Source organism: Dermacentor albipictus, chromosome 6 (assembly GCF_038994185.2).
Source record: "Dermacentor albipictus isolate Rhodes 1998 colony chromosome 6, USDA_Dalb.pri_finalv2, whole genome shotgun sequence".
In the NCBI taxonomy this organism is placed as follows: Eukaryota; Metazoa; Arthropoda; class Arachnida; order Ixodida; family Ixodidae; genus Dermacentor; species Dermacentor albipictus.
The window spans coordinates 82,272,215-82,285,725 of record NC_091826.1 but is presented as its reverse complement, the minus strand read 5'-3'; the positions used below and the strand labels follow the sequence as shown (position 1 = coordinate 82,285,725).

Below are 13,511 nucleotides of genomic sequence, written 5' to 3'. Positions count from 1 at the left end.
GCACACTGATGCGATGCGCCTTCCATTACCGCTGTTACATGAATGTGGTACGCTAGAAATGCGATGGAATGCACCCAGGTCGCATTCATTTAAACGCGGCTATAGGTGTTTCAAAGCTCCCGAAGAAAGCTCCCGAAACCTACTGGAAACCAAACACCCTGGTCTTAGTCCGCTCAGCGAAAATTCACGTGCTGGACCGACTTTTGGAGGCGCAGCAAAAGGAAGCAGTGAAGCGACGGCTGGGAAACATAGGTTTGCTGCATGGCGTCATCCGTCCCCTTCCCTTTCCTCCTCTTCCCCTCGCATAAAAGACCTATTCCTTCTAGTTTACGTATTGCCACATATTCCTCGACGCAGGCGCTGCATTTCTTCTATGGCATCGGGGCGTTCGTGAGCCCGATGATCGCGCAGCCGTTCCTGCTGAACGAGGACTGTTCGGTGTTCATCGACAACAGCTCGGACTCCATGCTGGACCAGGAGGACATGAACCCTTCTGGGGGAGGCCTTCCGGCGACGACGCTCGCCGAGGCCCAACGAAAGACGCACATCGACTACGCCTTCTGGATCATGGCCCTGCTCATGGCGAGTGCCACCGTCCTTGTTTTTTTTCTAATCCCGCTCAGCTGGAGTAGAAGAGAGATCAGCTCTATTATAGGAAAGATGAAGTTTACTCCATGTTGCGCTCAATGTTACTCAACGTCGCGATCAGTAAATGAAACGGTAGCACTCTTACTTCGACGTCGAGCTACTGCGTGATGTGGTCTAAAAATGTGAAGTTTTACTTGCAGCAGTGCGGTGATCACCAAAGGAGATACTGAAAATGTTCGCCACTGTGTTGAAGACATTTCTGCGCACGACGATGCATATTGTTAATTACTCGGAGGAGGGTTGCCGGAGTTATCTGTACAATGCGGCGGGTGATGGCAGTCTGTAGCTCCTGCAGTGCGTGAGGATGTTCTCGGGCGTTCTCTTTTTTGAGTGCAGCCCACAGACGCTATCAGACGTACTGGTCTGATAATCGCAGGTGAAACCGCGGTGTCATTCACTATCATCATAATATTTGGGTTTATTTTCTCGCTGCACAGCTTCTTTTCGGACAGCTAGTGTTTTGAAATTACTATAGAGTCTGTTCCCGCCTTTTGAGGGGAAATATATTAAACAATAGAAGTCACGGTGTTGTTAACTGCTCTTCTATCCGTAGGTCCCAGTGGTCCTGTTGGCTCTTTCTCTCGTGGGAAAGCAGTGGTATCGGCGGCGCCTTGCCTCCCAAGATCCAGGAACCAAACAGGCCTGGTACGAATCCGTGGACGATCCATCCGGTAAGTTGGCGGGCTTGGCTTGAACGGTCAACCAGACACACGCTAACCATTACTGCTTGGTTACGCAGGCTTTCTGCATTCAAGAAAAACATATTGAACTTTGTTTCAGAATTTAGAATTTCAAACCCTTTTGTGCATATTTAGATACTAGTTGAGGGCTTATGGATTCTAATTTTCTTGTTTATCAAACGCTAGAAATGTCACAAATTTTATTTTTGAGTTATTTGTCCATCCTTAGATCACTCTACAAGCATTTAGCATTTATTTCAATTTTAACGTGTCCCGTGCAGTTCAATGACAGATATTCAGCTCGGCCCCGGCTTCACATATTGGCATATTGCGCGCATCACTATCATCAATCCATAATACAGTGTTTTTTCATTTGCTTTTTAACTTAGAACACTTTATAAATGAAAGTCCGCAAAAGTTACACGAATCACATAACTACAGCCTGACTATATGCCCCGGCGCAAATCATTTGCAAGCCAAAGCAAAGCGACCAATTCACTAATTAAATAAATTATAATAACAAACTTCCTAACTACAAAATTTTATCGCACGTGTTTGTATAGTGGAGCTGAAGGAAATCGTCAGAAAAGCCTACTTCCGCCTTTTTACCTTTCAAAATGGTCATGGAAGCCGAAATATACGGCGTGAAATCACTTTTTTTAATCTTTGATTACGCCCGCAGCATTGCGAAGCTCAGCTCGTGGTGCAACCTTGTTTTCTCCAACGGGGTGGCGCAAAATGGCACCAGCCAGATGTTCAATGTCCCCATCAAATTGGTTCAGAACAAGCGCGTGATGTTACGGTACCTGCGACATAATCGGTGCGAAATAATAGCTGATATAGCTGTAACTGATAATAGCTGTAAGGACCCTCGCAAGGGGATTGACAGTATTGTTAAATAAAAATAAATAAATATTTGTATAGCTGCCGAAGCTCGTCGCAGGTCCCCTCATAATGTTCTTTTATTCTTTCCTTCTCCCGTACTGTCGCCGCAGTACCAGCCGTCCCGGACAAGACGGGAAAGGCGACTGGTACCTCACAGATCATTCTGGTTGCCCTCCTCACCGCGGCCATGATGTTCCTCTATGACGGACTTCAGGTGATGTCAATGCACTTCGATACAACAGAAGCATTTGTCAGACAAGTCGTTTTCAGTGAGCAGGGAACCTGACGATCGTTTGTACTGTTAACACGCCACCGCTTCCTGGCGCCAGCACCAGCCGAGGTAAAACGTATGGCTACGTTCTAAATCTTGTTTCTGCTCAAGATAAGCACAGAGAAATATGTTGTACATTATTAGTCTGCACTGGGTTAACAGAGATTATTCCTCTGTTAGTTCAGCTTTTCCATCCTGTTTCAAAATATTGTCTAAATTTGTAGGAAGAAGTCAATAAAGATGGTGCAATATTCATTTTGTTATTTTTGTGCAAGGACGTTTTAAAGAGAGCTGAAATATCGAAACGGAAAACAAATCAGGTATCCCACAAGCGGGAAGGGCAAATGCGAACAGGATATTATGTATGCGTGTGCGTTCGTGTGTGTGTGCGTGTGCATGTGTGTTTATGTGCGTGCTTCATGTTTGTGTGTAAGTACGTGTGTTGGTGTGTGTGCTTGTGCACTGTGTGCGTTCGCACGTGCGTGTGTATGTGTGCACGTGTGTTCGTGTGTTCGCGCGCTGTGTGTGTGCCTTGCCTTTGTGCTTTTGTGTGTTTGTGTGTGCATGTGTGTGTGTGCGTGCGTCCGCACACGCGTATGTGAGAACCATAGGGAACCATCACAGCTGTTATCACTGCTGCATTTAGGGTGATAGAAAGATAGCAAGCGAAGCCCAAACGGCACGATACGCGCCAAGAGCGCACAGTCAAACGAACCCGCATGTCGGAGTCGCGAACCAGAAGCCGGAGTCGCGTCCGTTGAATGCCACGTTTTCCGGACATGACTCCATGTGCAGGGTGTATAAGCGACGCTCAGGTGCAGAAAACAGAGTGACTCTATCGACGTGATTGAACAGACGCCGCTGAAATGCTTCGAGTGCAATAGCGTTCAACATTCGAACTGCCAGGCATCGGCGTTGAAGGATTTGCTTTAGGCTCTTGAGTTTAATATCAGACTTGGTATCGTACCCGTACGCTCAGTCCATCAGTAGTTCTTTGCAGAGACTGACTTTGTTTGCAGTTTGGGTATCAGCAAAAGCAAAGATAACGACGCCTAAATGTTTCGTGACTCACGCCTACCCACCTCTCCCTCCTTGCAGGCTGCCTACGGCGGCTACATCTACTCCTACGCCGTGAAGGGAGCTGCGCGTCTTCCAAGAGCCGACGCTGCCTACCTCAACGCCCTCTTCTGGGTCAGTACACGCCTTCTTCCGAAAAAGCCCGCTTGGAGTCGCTATAGTCAACATTGCTCTGCGGCCGTCACCTGCGTGTGTTACTGAATCAGGTGCTGTCGAAATAGCTACTTCTGCCAAACAACGGCGTGACAACGGCGTCGCTACTGTCAGTTACAGTTAGAGGTGATGGAATTTGCATACTGCGCCAGAATCAGTTGTTGCGGTTTGTAGTTTTCACGTTCTGACAAGCGACTTCCTCCTCCAACATGCAGGCATGCCCGTGCATGGTATTGGGCAAAGTGATTTCTACAGCAGCATAAGTGTTCTCTGTACCATTAGCCTATTGTTTTACATACGCGTTTTACTCAATTCGTTGTAATTTGTGTTGCAGGCTTCCTTGCTTTCACTGACTGATGTTCTTGTACTTGTTGTACTAAACACTGAAGGTATATTATGCATGGTTCTTCTCCTATATTCGCACAACGGCTAAAAAGAGTATAAGCACTGAAGAAGTCGCTTTTCAAAATATGTGAATAAATTTCGTATTTTGCTGTCAGGAAATCTGATAAGGAATGCAATCGATGCCGCTACAGTAAAATACGCTTTTCTGGTATTGCTTGCCGCTTCCTGTCTGTAGCGTGAAGCAGAACAGACCAAAGGCGTGATTTACGCAACACGGAATACTCACATTCCCTGAGTGCCGCACGTCAGGACACACCACAATTAATATCAGGCCACACAACAACCAGCGTAGGCTCGCAGGACTGGCGCGACACATGTCGCTTGGCGAGCCGAGTGCGCCTGGAGCCCACGAGGCGGCGCCGTAGAGCTTGAGCGCTTGGGGTGCCTATGCAGCAGGCTTTCATTGTTCGATAACACAAAACGTCCCAGAAAAGCTTGCGCCAGTATCGAAGCGCCCTATCAGCGCTTCAAGGAGGCCTCCAACTCCATCGTGCGCTGTGAAATGAGCTGACTTAAGTGGCTCGTTATAGGTGAGGAAATCAATGAAAAAAATTAACATAGAAAGAATGAAACGAGCTGCCACCTGAACGAGTATAGAACACCATGCTCGCGCGTACAACTAGATCAAATAGAGCTCTTGTCTAGAGAGTTAAAGCGGAGTATAGAATTCTAATGGGATTGGACCGCACTTGCTCTGAGAACTTTTACCGGAATCGAACGCGATCGTCCACGGTTCTTATTTCCCATTTGCGTGTCCTGTTCATCGCAGGGCATGTTCGCCATGGGTCGGCTCATATCCATCGCTCTGGCCACCAAGCTGGCCCCGGCCCTCATGCTGCTGTGCAACGTGGTGAGTTCTCATTGCCACCATAGCTTGGTTCGCTCATCACTATGACTGATTGATTGATCTTTTTTATGCTGCGAAGGCTTCTGACGCCATAGAGCGCCCCGACTAATGCTTTGATAATATCATCATTATCATCATCATCATCATCATCATCATCAGCCTGGTTACGCCCACTGCAGGGCAAAGGCCTCTCCCATACTTCTCCAACTTACTTCTCCAACTCCATACTTCTCCAACAACCCCGGTCACGTATTTGATAATATGCACAGGTTGAAAAGCCTGATCTGTATTGTGAAGTTCACTGAACTGCGTCGCTTAGCTCTTTCAGTGTCACTGACGTACCGGTGCGTTTCCGCATTTCTGTCCCGTCATGTCACTGACGTACCCGTACGTTCTACACACTCTACAGCCAAATGTACGCAGTACCACCAAGTTGGCGAGCTCTATCTAGTTCCGCAATCTGTTGTATATCTCTAGAAGCATATATTTCTTCATCTCTCTGGCTTTGCTCAGACTGCATTTCTGTTAGCGCGCAGTAGGGCGCGGCCCTTCGTGGGCGTAGTTACACCGGGCGAAGCACGCAGCCGCAGGTGGGAAGTGTGGCTCCCAGACTTTGCCCACTACTGCGGCGAGATTCTTCGTTCAAATGTTCGCGCCGTAGCGCAAGGCCACCACTCTTGCGTGCTTCTTCCATCTGTCGTACGTTTATGTAAGGGTTTGTTTTACCCTGACGCGGCGGCGCTATCGCGGAAGCGTACACGTCAGAACAAATCTAGGCAAGAGAAAGAAAATGAAGACAGGAATGTTAGGACCGCACTGAGAGTGCATTCCCCATTATTCCTGTGATTTTAGAGCGCAGTTCTTAGGCGCCCGCTCTTGCGGCGAGCGTCGGCGTCCTCCCTCGGCGTTCTCGTAACCATGCGATCGACTACAGCGAAGGATGAAAGAGCGAACGCAAAGTGCGGATGAAATACGACGATATTGAAGAGAGCGTGAGGAGGAAAGCTGAGGAGGAATGTTTTGGACCTGTCAGCAGTCAGTGTCAATGCTGCGTTGACTATACTCGGTAGGCGCTGATGGATGGGTGGGGTCGCCTCGTGGCAAACGTCTAATTAACGTCTATGGCCCTGTTGAGACGTAACAAGGCCTATACGGATGTCGTAACTAGTGAACCGTCTCATAAACTGGGCGTACGAGTCGTTCACAACTTACGATTAAGCTGAAATGGCCCCTCTGGCTTACTGTGAAGCGGGAACGTTTCCTGAGCACGCCCAAGCAGACATGTTTATGTTTCGCACGTCCAAGCTTGCCTCTTAATTGTACTGTGAACAGTGCACCTCTGATACCGCACTGAAATTTAAATGTTATTCAGGTTGAGTAGAAACCCTTCCATTTTCAGTAGTTTTTCAGGTGGCCCTAGAGTTGTTTCTGAGTTTTCAGGAATACTGAACTGTGCTTATCAATATCACGGTGGAGTGCCCAAGTATATAAAGGAGAGTTCAGTGCTCGAAATTCTTCGTTTGCTCCTCCTCGTCGTCATCATCATCAGCAGGAAACTCTACAAAGAGTAATAAAAAAGGTGAAAACATTGAAATTGGTGACACCTGCTATTAGATAAAGCACGGTCAATTAAGAAATGCTGGCGCTTACTGGGATGCGATAAGCTGAGTGCACAAGAGATCCATTTCTATGATAATAAACGAGCGAATGAATGTCGGGCTTATGAAATGAGAATGCATTACGTTGGACGGTGGTGATATCGTAGGCTGGTAATCCATATGTCATGTTTTCTCTGCCCCATCTTTGCTTGTCGTGCGCAGTGTGGTTGCACTTTGGGCGTCACCCTCATGCTATGCGTTCCCTGGAGCAAGGCCGTGCTCATCATGGGCACCATGATGATGGGCATCTTCATGAGCAGCGTCTTCCCAACCGCACTGTCGCTCGCCGAGCAATGCATCTACGTGTCACGTGAGCCATGCGTTTTTGCCTTCTTTGGCTGCCTCCTGTGATCATAGGATTTCTGCTTAGTTTCTGCATACGAGTGCACTTGTCCATCACACTAGAACACGTCTTACCTGCTTTATTTTTTGGCATTTACCTGAAAGCTCATGCTGTCTTTTAAGGAGCACCTGAGCGGCTATGTCCAATAGCGAATTCAGTCGACTGTGCAGAGATGCTTACAGATACTGTGTTCGACGTTGTTACTAGTAAAGTGGCGCACAGCAATCAACAGTAGAATGTAAGCGCGTTGCTAATACCAGCCTTAACATTTACATGACCCTGTAAAAGAACTAAAAGCAGCAACGTTAATGACAGAAATAGAAAGACACGGGCTGAATGACTGAACGGTGGGAGCTTTCACTAAATGATGGCTCACTTGGGCAATGCGAAAGAAGCGACAAAGGTTGGGGCACAACTGCGTATGTCGCGTCCTTTAGAGCGCAGCTCTTAGAACGTCGGCGTCGGTGTAACCGAGTGAACGAGCACAGCGAAATATGAAAGCGAACGCGGAGCACAGCGAGTGATTAAAGACGCGAGGAGAAAAGCGGAGGAGGAGGCTATGGCGAAAGGGTGAGAAGAAAAGCGTAGTGCGGCGACGATGGCTGCGAGATGGCGCTAGAATAGCGCGCGTCGTCTGGGAGGTCTGTCTGCGGCGGCTGCTGTGAATCGTGCCCACGTGTCACCCTCGAGCTGCCTCTCGCTTTCTCCAGAGTAACGAGGCAGTTGCGCCACATTTCGCTTCCTTCGCAACGTGCCGCGCGATACAGACTGTCCGCGCCAGCCAGTATATCGCGAAGGGAAAACACTTATACAGCTGCGCTCAAATTTCGCATTATGGAGTATCGTAATCATCGGTGAACTTTTTATCCAGTCAGTTCTTGTCTCTGTGATGCGTCACGTTTCCCAATAAACATACGTACATTGTACAGAGCATTACGGTAGTGACCGGTCTTCTGAGCCCGTAAGGCAAATTTCGCTACACTTTAGACCATTGAAAGGTGAAATGAGCATCCCTATGTGTTGCTTTACAGGTGAGACAGTAAATGAATAAAAAGATTAACTTGCATTATTGTATCGTATTGCTGGCGCTTTTAAATGTATCACCTTCTGGCGAAAGCAAAGAGACGCTAGCCAGTATTGGACGCGAAAAAGCAAAAAGGTTTCGTGAAGTAGATCAGATGTTCTAGCGAATAAACTTCTTCACGACACGAACGGGTAGTTTTCTCGGCAGTCAGGAATAAATACCGCTTTCAAGACGCTCTTTTTATCGTCTAATTGACATTGCTTCTGGTTTAACGTCGACATGTCACTTTTCGCGAATTATGTACTCAGTGGGCGACACGTGCATACACAATCATAGTGAACAAGCGAAGTTGACGACAAATGAAACTACTAGTATCGCTGAGGCGACATTGTACACCAAACAATAGAGATTGTTTATTTACTTTTGACAAGACGAATAGTTCAGCCACGCGTATTGCTGTGGCGGTGACCTGCAGCGACAGCCGAAACTCGCCAATAAATCCGTTGAGCGTAGGCAAATTAACCACGAAAACTCGAGAGGTTGCTATAGAGAGTTCGATCACGTTTCACTTGTCCCTATCGGTGTATCGTTCAGGTGTTCCAGAAAAGTGTTACAGACGTGGTCCTGTTCCGCGACGCTGTGGTTCCACGCATTACAGCGGGGGTTTCTCGCAGTAATACAACCGCGCAGCACTCCCCTCCCCCCCAACTCCTCCCCCCTTTTTTTTGCCATAATATTTGCTTGTCCTTTCGCTGCAGCCACCCTCTAGCACACCTCGCCATTTACGCCTGCAAGAGTCAACGCTGATTAGCGGTTTGAAATAAAACAGAGCATAATTCCTACGTAAGCTCTCAGATTTCTTACTGTATGCATATTGAAATGTTTGACATTCCTTAAGGTCTTGCCATGTTCTATGGCTGATGAGCTTACTCTTAAGGCTGTAAAATGAAACTACACGACAGCGAGCTCTTACTACAGTTGGAATGAGAGTAGCTGAAGCTTAAAACTGTACGTATTATGATCACCTGGTGTGCATCGAAGTATCTTAACACCAGAGTTTGACGGTGATAGCTATAAAAGTTTATTTCATGCAGTTATTTTGTTGTCTGTTTTCGTCTCTTCACATTTACTTACCGCAAAAGTCTTCAAGAAAGAAAACTTAATTTGTTTCTTTCCACAATGGAAGTGAAAGATATTAGCCGTATGATGAACGCAAACCCTCAGAATGCAAACATTCTTAGTGTTTTCCTTTATAGTATGTTTAATTTCGTTCCCCGGGACACCGGCAAGCAGCAAAATCATATTAGCCTCCCTTCAAAATATCATGGGAGAAAAACAATGTATTTCTGACTGTGTGCTCTCAACCGCCACTGTCATTTTCTTCACCCCCTTTCGCATGTCGCACTAGTCAAGGCTTGCGGCAAAAAAACTAAATACTTGATAACGTTTCAACTGAGGGGAGTGCGTTTTCAATCACGAAATTGCGGCACGAGGAAGCTGGTGTCTCAAGCTACTGAAGAGTCATTCAATGTTCATAATGCTTGAAATATTTTAAAAATGAAAAGGTGTTTTTCAGAACATTTTACCTGCAATCGCTCGCTTCTGCTTCCAGAACAGTCGACACAGTCTCAGCGAGCACAAAACATGGCAATCATTTGAAATTGTGATGTAATTACGGTTGGCATAATCTGAACTTGCGTCGATTTTTTAAAAGTGATTTTCTTTTTCTTGTTCTGATACGTTCGCAGCTCGTACAACAAGCACGCTAGTCTTCGGCGCAGCGCTGGGCGAGATGTCGATGCCTGTCATCTTGGGACACGTGAGTGGTTATTGGCACATCTCATTTTCTTCTCGCTGCTTTTAATGCAGCCTATGATGTGATCACAGAGAAGTTATTATTGCTATACCAAGCTTCGTATCCTCCCAACTTAGCTATATACCAATGCGTCATGATGTACAGAGAGACAGAGAGAGAGAAAGGCAAAGAATGGGAGAGCTCAGGGAAGGAATTTTGCTTGTGGAGGCTAGACAAGGCGAGTGGAGAGATCACCCCGCTTGGCAGTAGAGCTTGCCGCCTGAATTAACGGGTTCGCGGCACTGAAATATTTTTACCTCTGCTATTAGTGAGCCGCTTTGAAAACTTTTAGCGGCATAACGCTCCCTAGAGGACAAGTAACAACTTCCAACGTATAAACAAAATTTGCTATGGGGCTTGGTGAGGGGACCTTTAAGTAACGCAGCAGAGACTTCATAGTGGATCGCGCTGATGTTTTCAAGGATGTTGTTTTTCGTTATTGGGTGCTTGTCCAGTTGGTCTAGGGTGGCTGAGGGGGCTGCTCTTTGCGGGTTGAAATGAGGGCACTCACAAAAAAGGTGCGCGATTGTTTCACTGCACCCACAGAAGTCACAAAGTGGGCTGTTGGCCATTCAGATAGGAAAGGAGTACGAATTTGAAAGAGCTACTCCAAGCCATAGACGGACTAGAAGGGTACAGTTGCATCGTGGAAGGTCGGGCGCAATACGGAGCTGTAAATCAAGGTCCAGGGTATGAAGGCGTGCAATTGTGAATTCGGATGAATTACATTGAGCCAATGTTAGGTCACGCGCAAGTGCGGAAGGTTTTTTCGCTGCGTCGGCTCTAGAAAGCGGAATGGCAACGCAGTTCACAATGTCATGGCCAGATCGGGCAACTGCGCCCGCTCCAGCATAGTCCTGTATGCCACAGTGACTAGGCAACCACTCATATACCTTATCGCGTCCTTCGTCAACTATGTGATGCTGGACTTCTCTGATCTCTGAGATGAGCTGCTCATGTGATCCATGGCGCAGTGCTGAGAGTACACTTTGTAGTGCTGCCTTGGAATCACAGAACACTGACCATGCGCGGGGTGGTTACTCCTGAATGAAATGAAGAGCCGCACGCAGGGCTACCAGTTGAGCAGCTGTCGTAGATGATACTCGTACATGTTACGTTTTTAGCTGTATTTTGAAGGATGTTTCTGGTATCACCGCAGTGGCAGCTGAACTTCTAGGTGTGACCAAGCCATCGATGCACACGTGTACGCGGCCACTGTGTACTTCATGTAAAAGTCCTAATATGGCCTGCTTAAGGGCAAACGACGGCCTGTTAGCTTTATTTGTGATTGCTGCGATCATGGGGCGTATTTCAGGTTTGTGCAGGCACCATAAAGGGGAGGATGGTCTTGCTGCAGACATGTAGCTCGATGGCAACAAAGTAAGGTTGGCAACAATTGTACGACTTAAAGTTGTATGTGGCCTTTCTGCAAGTAAAACAGCAAGATTGTGAGAAGGTAGTCGGGCAACGTGCCGAATAAGTGCCCTGAAAGCGTCGGTTGCCCAATACGTTGATATTTGTTGATCGCGAGCTATGACAATTGTTGCCGCTGTAGACGCACACTCCGGAAGACCGAGACACGTCATTAGGGCTTGAGCTTGTAGTCCCTGGAGTACACGCATGTTTGTTATACAGGTGTTACCAAGCACAGGGAGGCTGTATCTTGCGAAACGGAGGAACAAGGCGTTACCAAGCTGCAGCATTCACCGCACCGATGTGTCCCATGTCTTTCCACCGAGAAATTTAGGGAGATGTATTATTGAAACTAACCTCCTCTTTAGGTATGAAACGTGCGGGCTCCATGTTAAGTGGCGGCCTATACTAACCCTCTAAGAAGCGGTGTTTCCGTGCGTTTGCAATTGCTTGCCCATTGACACTTACAGAGTAAGGCATCATTGCCTTCCGAGTGAATATAATGAGGCAGCATTTCTCTGAAGACAGCTCTAAGTTCTGTTTTGGCAAGTGCATTGACGTTAACTTAGCTACCTTTTGTAGCCTTGCTCGTACCTGCAGTCGTGTTTCAGCAGACGCCCGGATGCAGATGTTGTTAGCATAGATTGATACTTGAACTGTGTTGGGACCCGCCGTGGTTGCTCAGTGGCTATGGTGTTGGGCTGCTGAAAACGAGGTCGCGGGATCGTATCCCGGCCACGGCGGCCGCATTTCGATGGGGGCGAAATGCGAAAGCACCCGTGGTACTTAGATTTAGGTGCACGTTAAAGAACCCCAGGTGGTCGAAATGTCCGGGTTCCTTCCCTACGGCGTGCCTCATAATCAGAAAGTGGTTTTGGCACGTAAAACGCCATAATTTAAGGACTGTGTTGGGCAAGCACGTGACTAGGCCAGCGAGCACTAGGTTGAATAGCGTCGGGCTCAACGCACCCCGCCTTGCGGTACTCCACAAAATGTTTGGTGTTCAGTCGTGGCGCCATCCTCGGTCATCACAAAGAAATGCCTGTCGGTCAAATGACTGCACAGCCACTGAAAAGTGCGACCACCGATTCCAGCTTCAATTAAAGCCTCTACAATGTCATAATGTGGTACATTATCATAGGTACCTTTTATGTCAAGGAATAATGCTGCAGTGAGTCGTTTCAGACGTTTTCGATGTTGAACAAACGTGACACAGATAATGTGATGATGTACAGCCCGGCACGAAAGCTTACGGGATAAGGGATTTTCGAAAAAAAACAAGAAAATGAATTCCCGCAAAGCCAGGGCATTTATCCTGGATCTCAAAGTGTCAGTTTGTCGTATAGATTTTACGGCATACACGGTGAACCAGGAATTTAAAAGTGTGATGCCTAAACAGAGCAGAAATTCGCGTTTCTTGTGGAACCTGTATCCCGTTAAGTTTTGTTGTGGATTTTCACGTGTGCCTTAAGGGTGATGACAATTTTGCCGAGAAATATAACGATGCGCAGTTTAAGAGCGTTGGCCCTCACATTTACTGGCCGCAACGTGCATGCGGTTTTGTAAAGCAAAATCTGTTGAAGATGACCAGATAACTTAAACAATTACACAGAGTATGGCTTTCTAATAATCTCACCTAAATAACTATTTATGGAATCAAGCGGCACGACAGCAAACGACAACAAGAAAATAGCACGCTACGCTGTATATAAGAAAGTTAATCACTAAGATAAAAGGATGGGTCAGGACGAGAAGGCACTCAACTATACTACCATAATTGTCACGCCTAAATAGCATGTCACGCGCGATTAGTACTGGTTGTGATGAAACCTTTCTAGTTAACTGGCAGAGCGACCAGTGCATATTATTGCTACCGAGCTATAGGCGTGTGTGCTGCCTTGTCCGTCCACAGCATCTTCACTGATGCTGTCCTTTCATTCGGATTCCATGATTAATTCGTCGATTCGTTCAGTAATTCATGCCGTTTGTGTTGCAGGAGTTCCACCGCATAGGACCCACGGCCTTTCCAATCACCTGCATGGCCCTATGCGTGCTCTCGTGCGTCGTCTACGTTGGCCTCTGGGCTGTGGGCCACCAGCTCACTGGAGGACGAGGTGTGGGAAATGTGATGCCGGCTTCGTTGCTACTCTTGCAAGGCGCGCCGCCGCTTCTTAAGAGTACTTGGCTAAGAGTTCGAACTATCAGGACAAACGTCTCGCGTCGTTCGACAGCTTGAGAGAACGGGCTTTGTG

The 13,511-nt window shown here is 47.3% G+C and overlaps 1 protein-coding gene across 2 annotated transcripts in view; it reads left to right on the top strand.

Annotated features, from left to right (window-relative positions):
• The window catches only part of LOC139061250 (major facilitator superfamily domain-containing protein 4A-like), a 457,040-nt gene that overhangs the window by 430,950 nt on the left and 12,579 nt on the right, over window positions 1-13,511 (top strand). For both annotated transcript variants that reach the window (XM_070540958.1, XM_070540957.1), the window contains 8 exons: window positions 358-582; window positions 1,202-1,319; window positions 2,324-2,427; window positions 3,583-3,675; window positions 4,889-4,969; window positions 6,787-6,934; window positions 9,740-9,810; window positions 13,256-13,373. In XM_070540958.1, coding sequence (XP_070397059.1) covers window positions 358-582; window positions 1,202-1,319; window positions 2,324-2,427; window positions 3,583-3,675; window positions 4,889-4,969; window positions 6,787-6,934; window positions 9,740-9,810; window positions 13,256-13,373 — 958 coding nt within the window. The remainder of the gene's footprint in view (window positions 1-357; window positions 583-1,201; window positions 1,320-2,323; window positions 2,428-3,582; window positions 3,676-4,888; window positions 4,970-6,786; window positions 6,935-9,739; window positions 9,811-13,255; window positions 13,374-13,511) is intronic.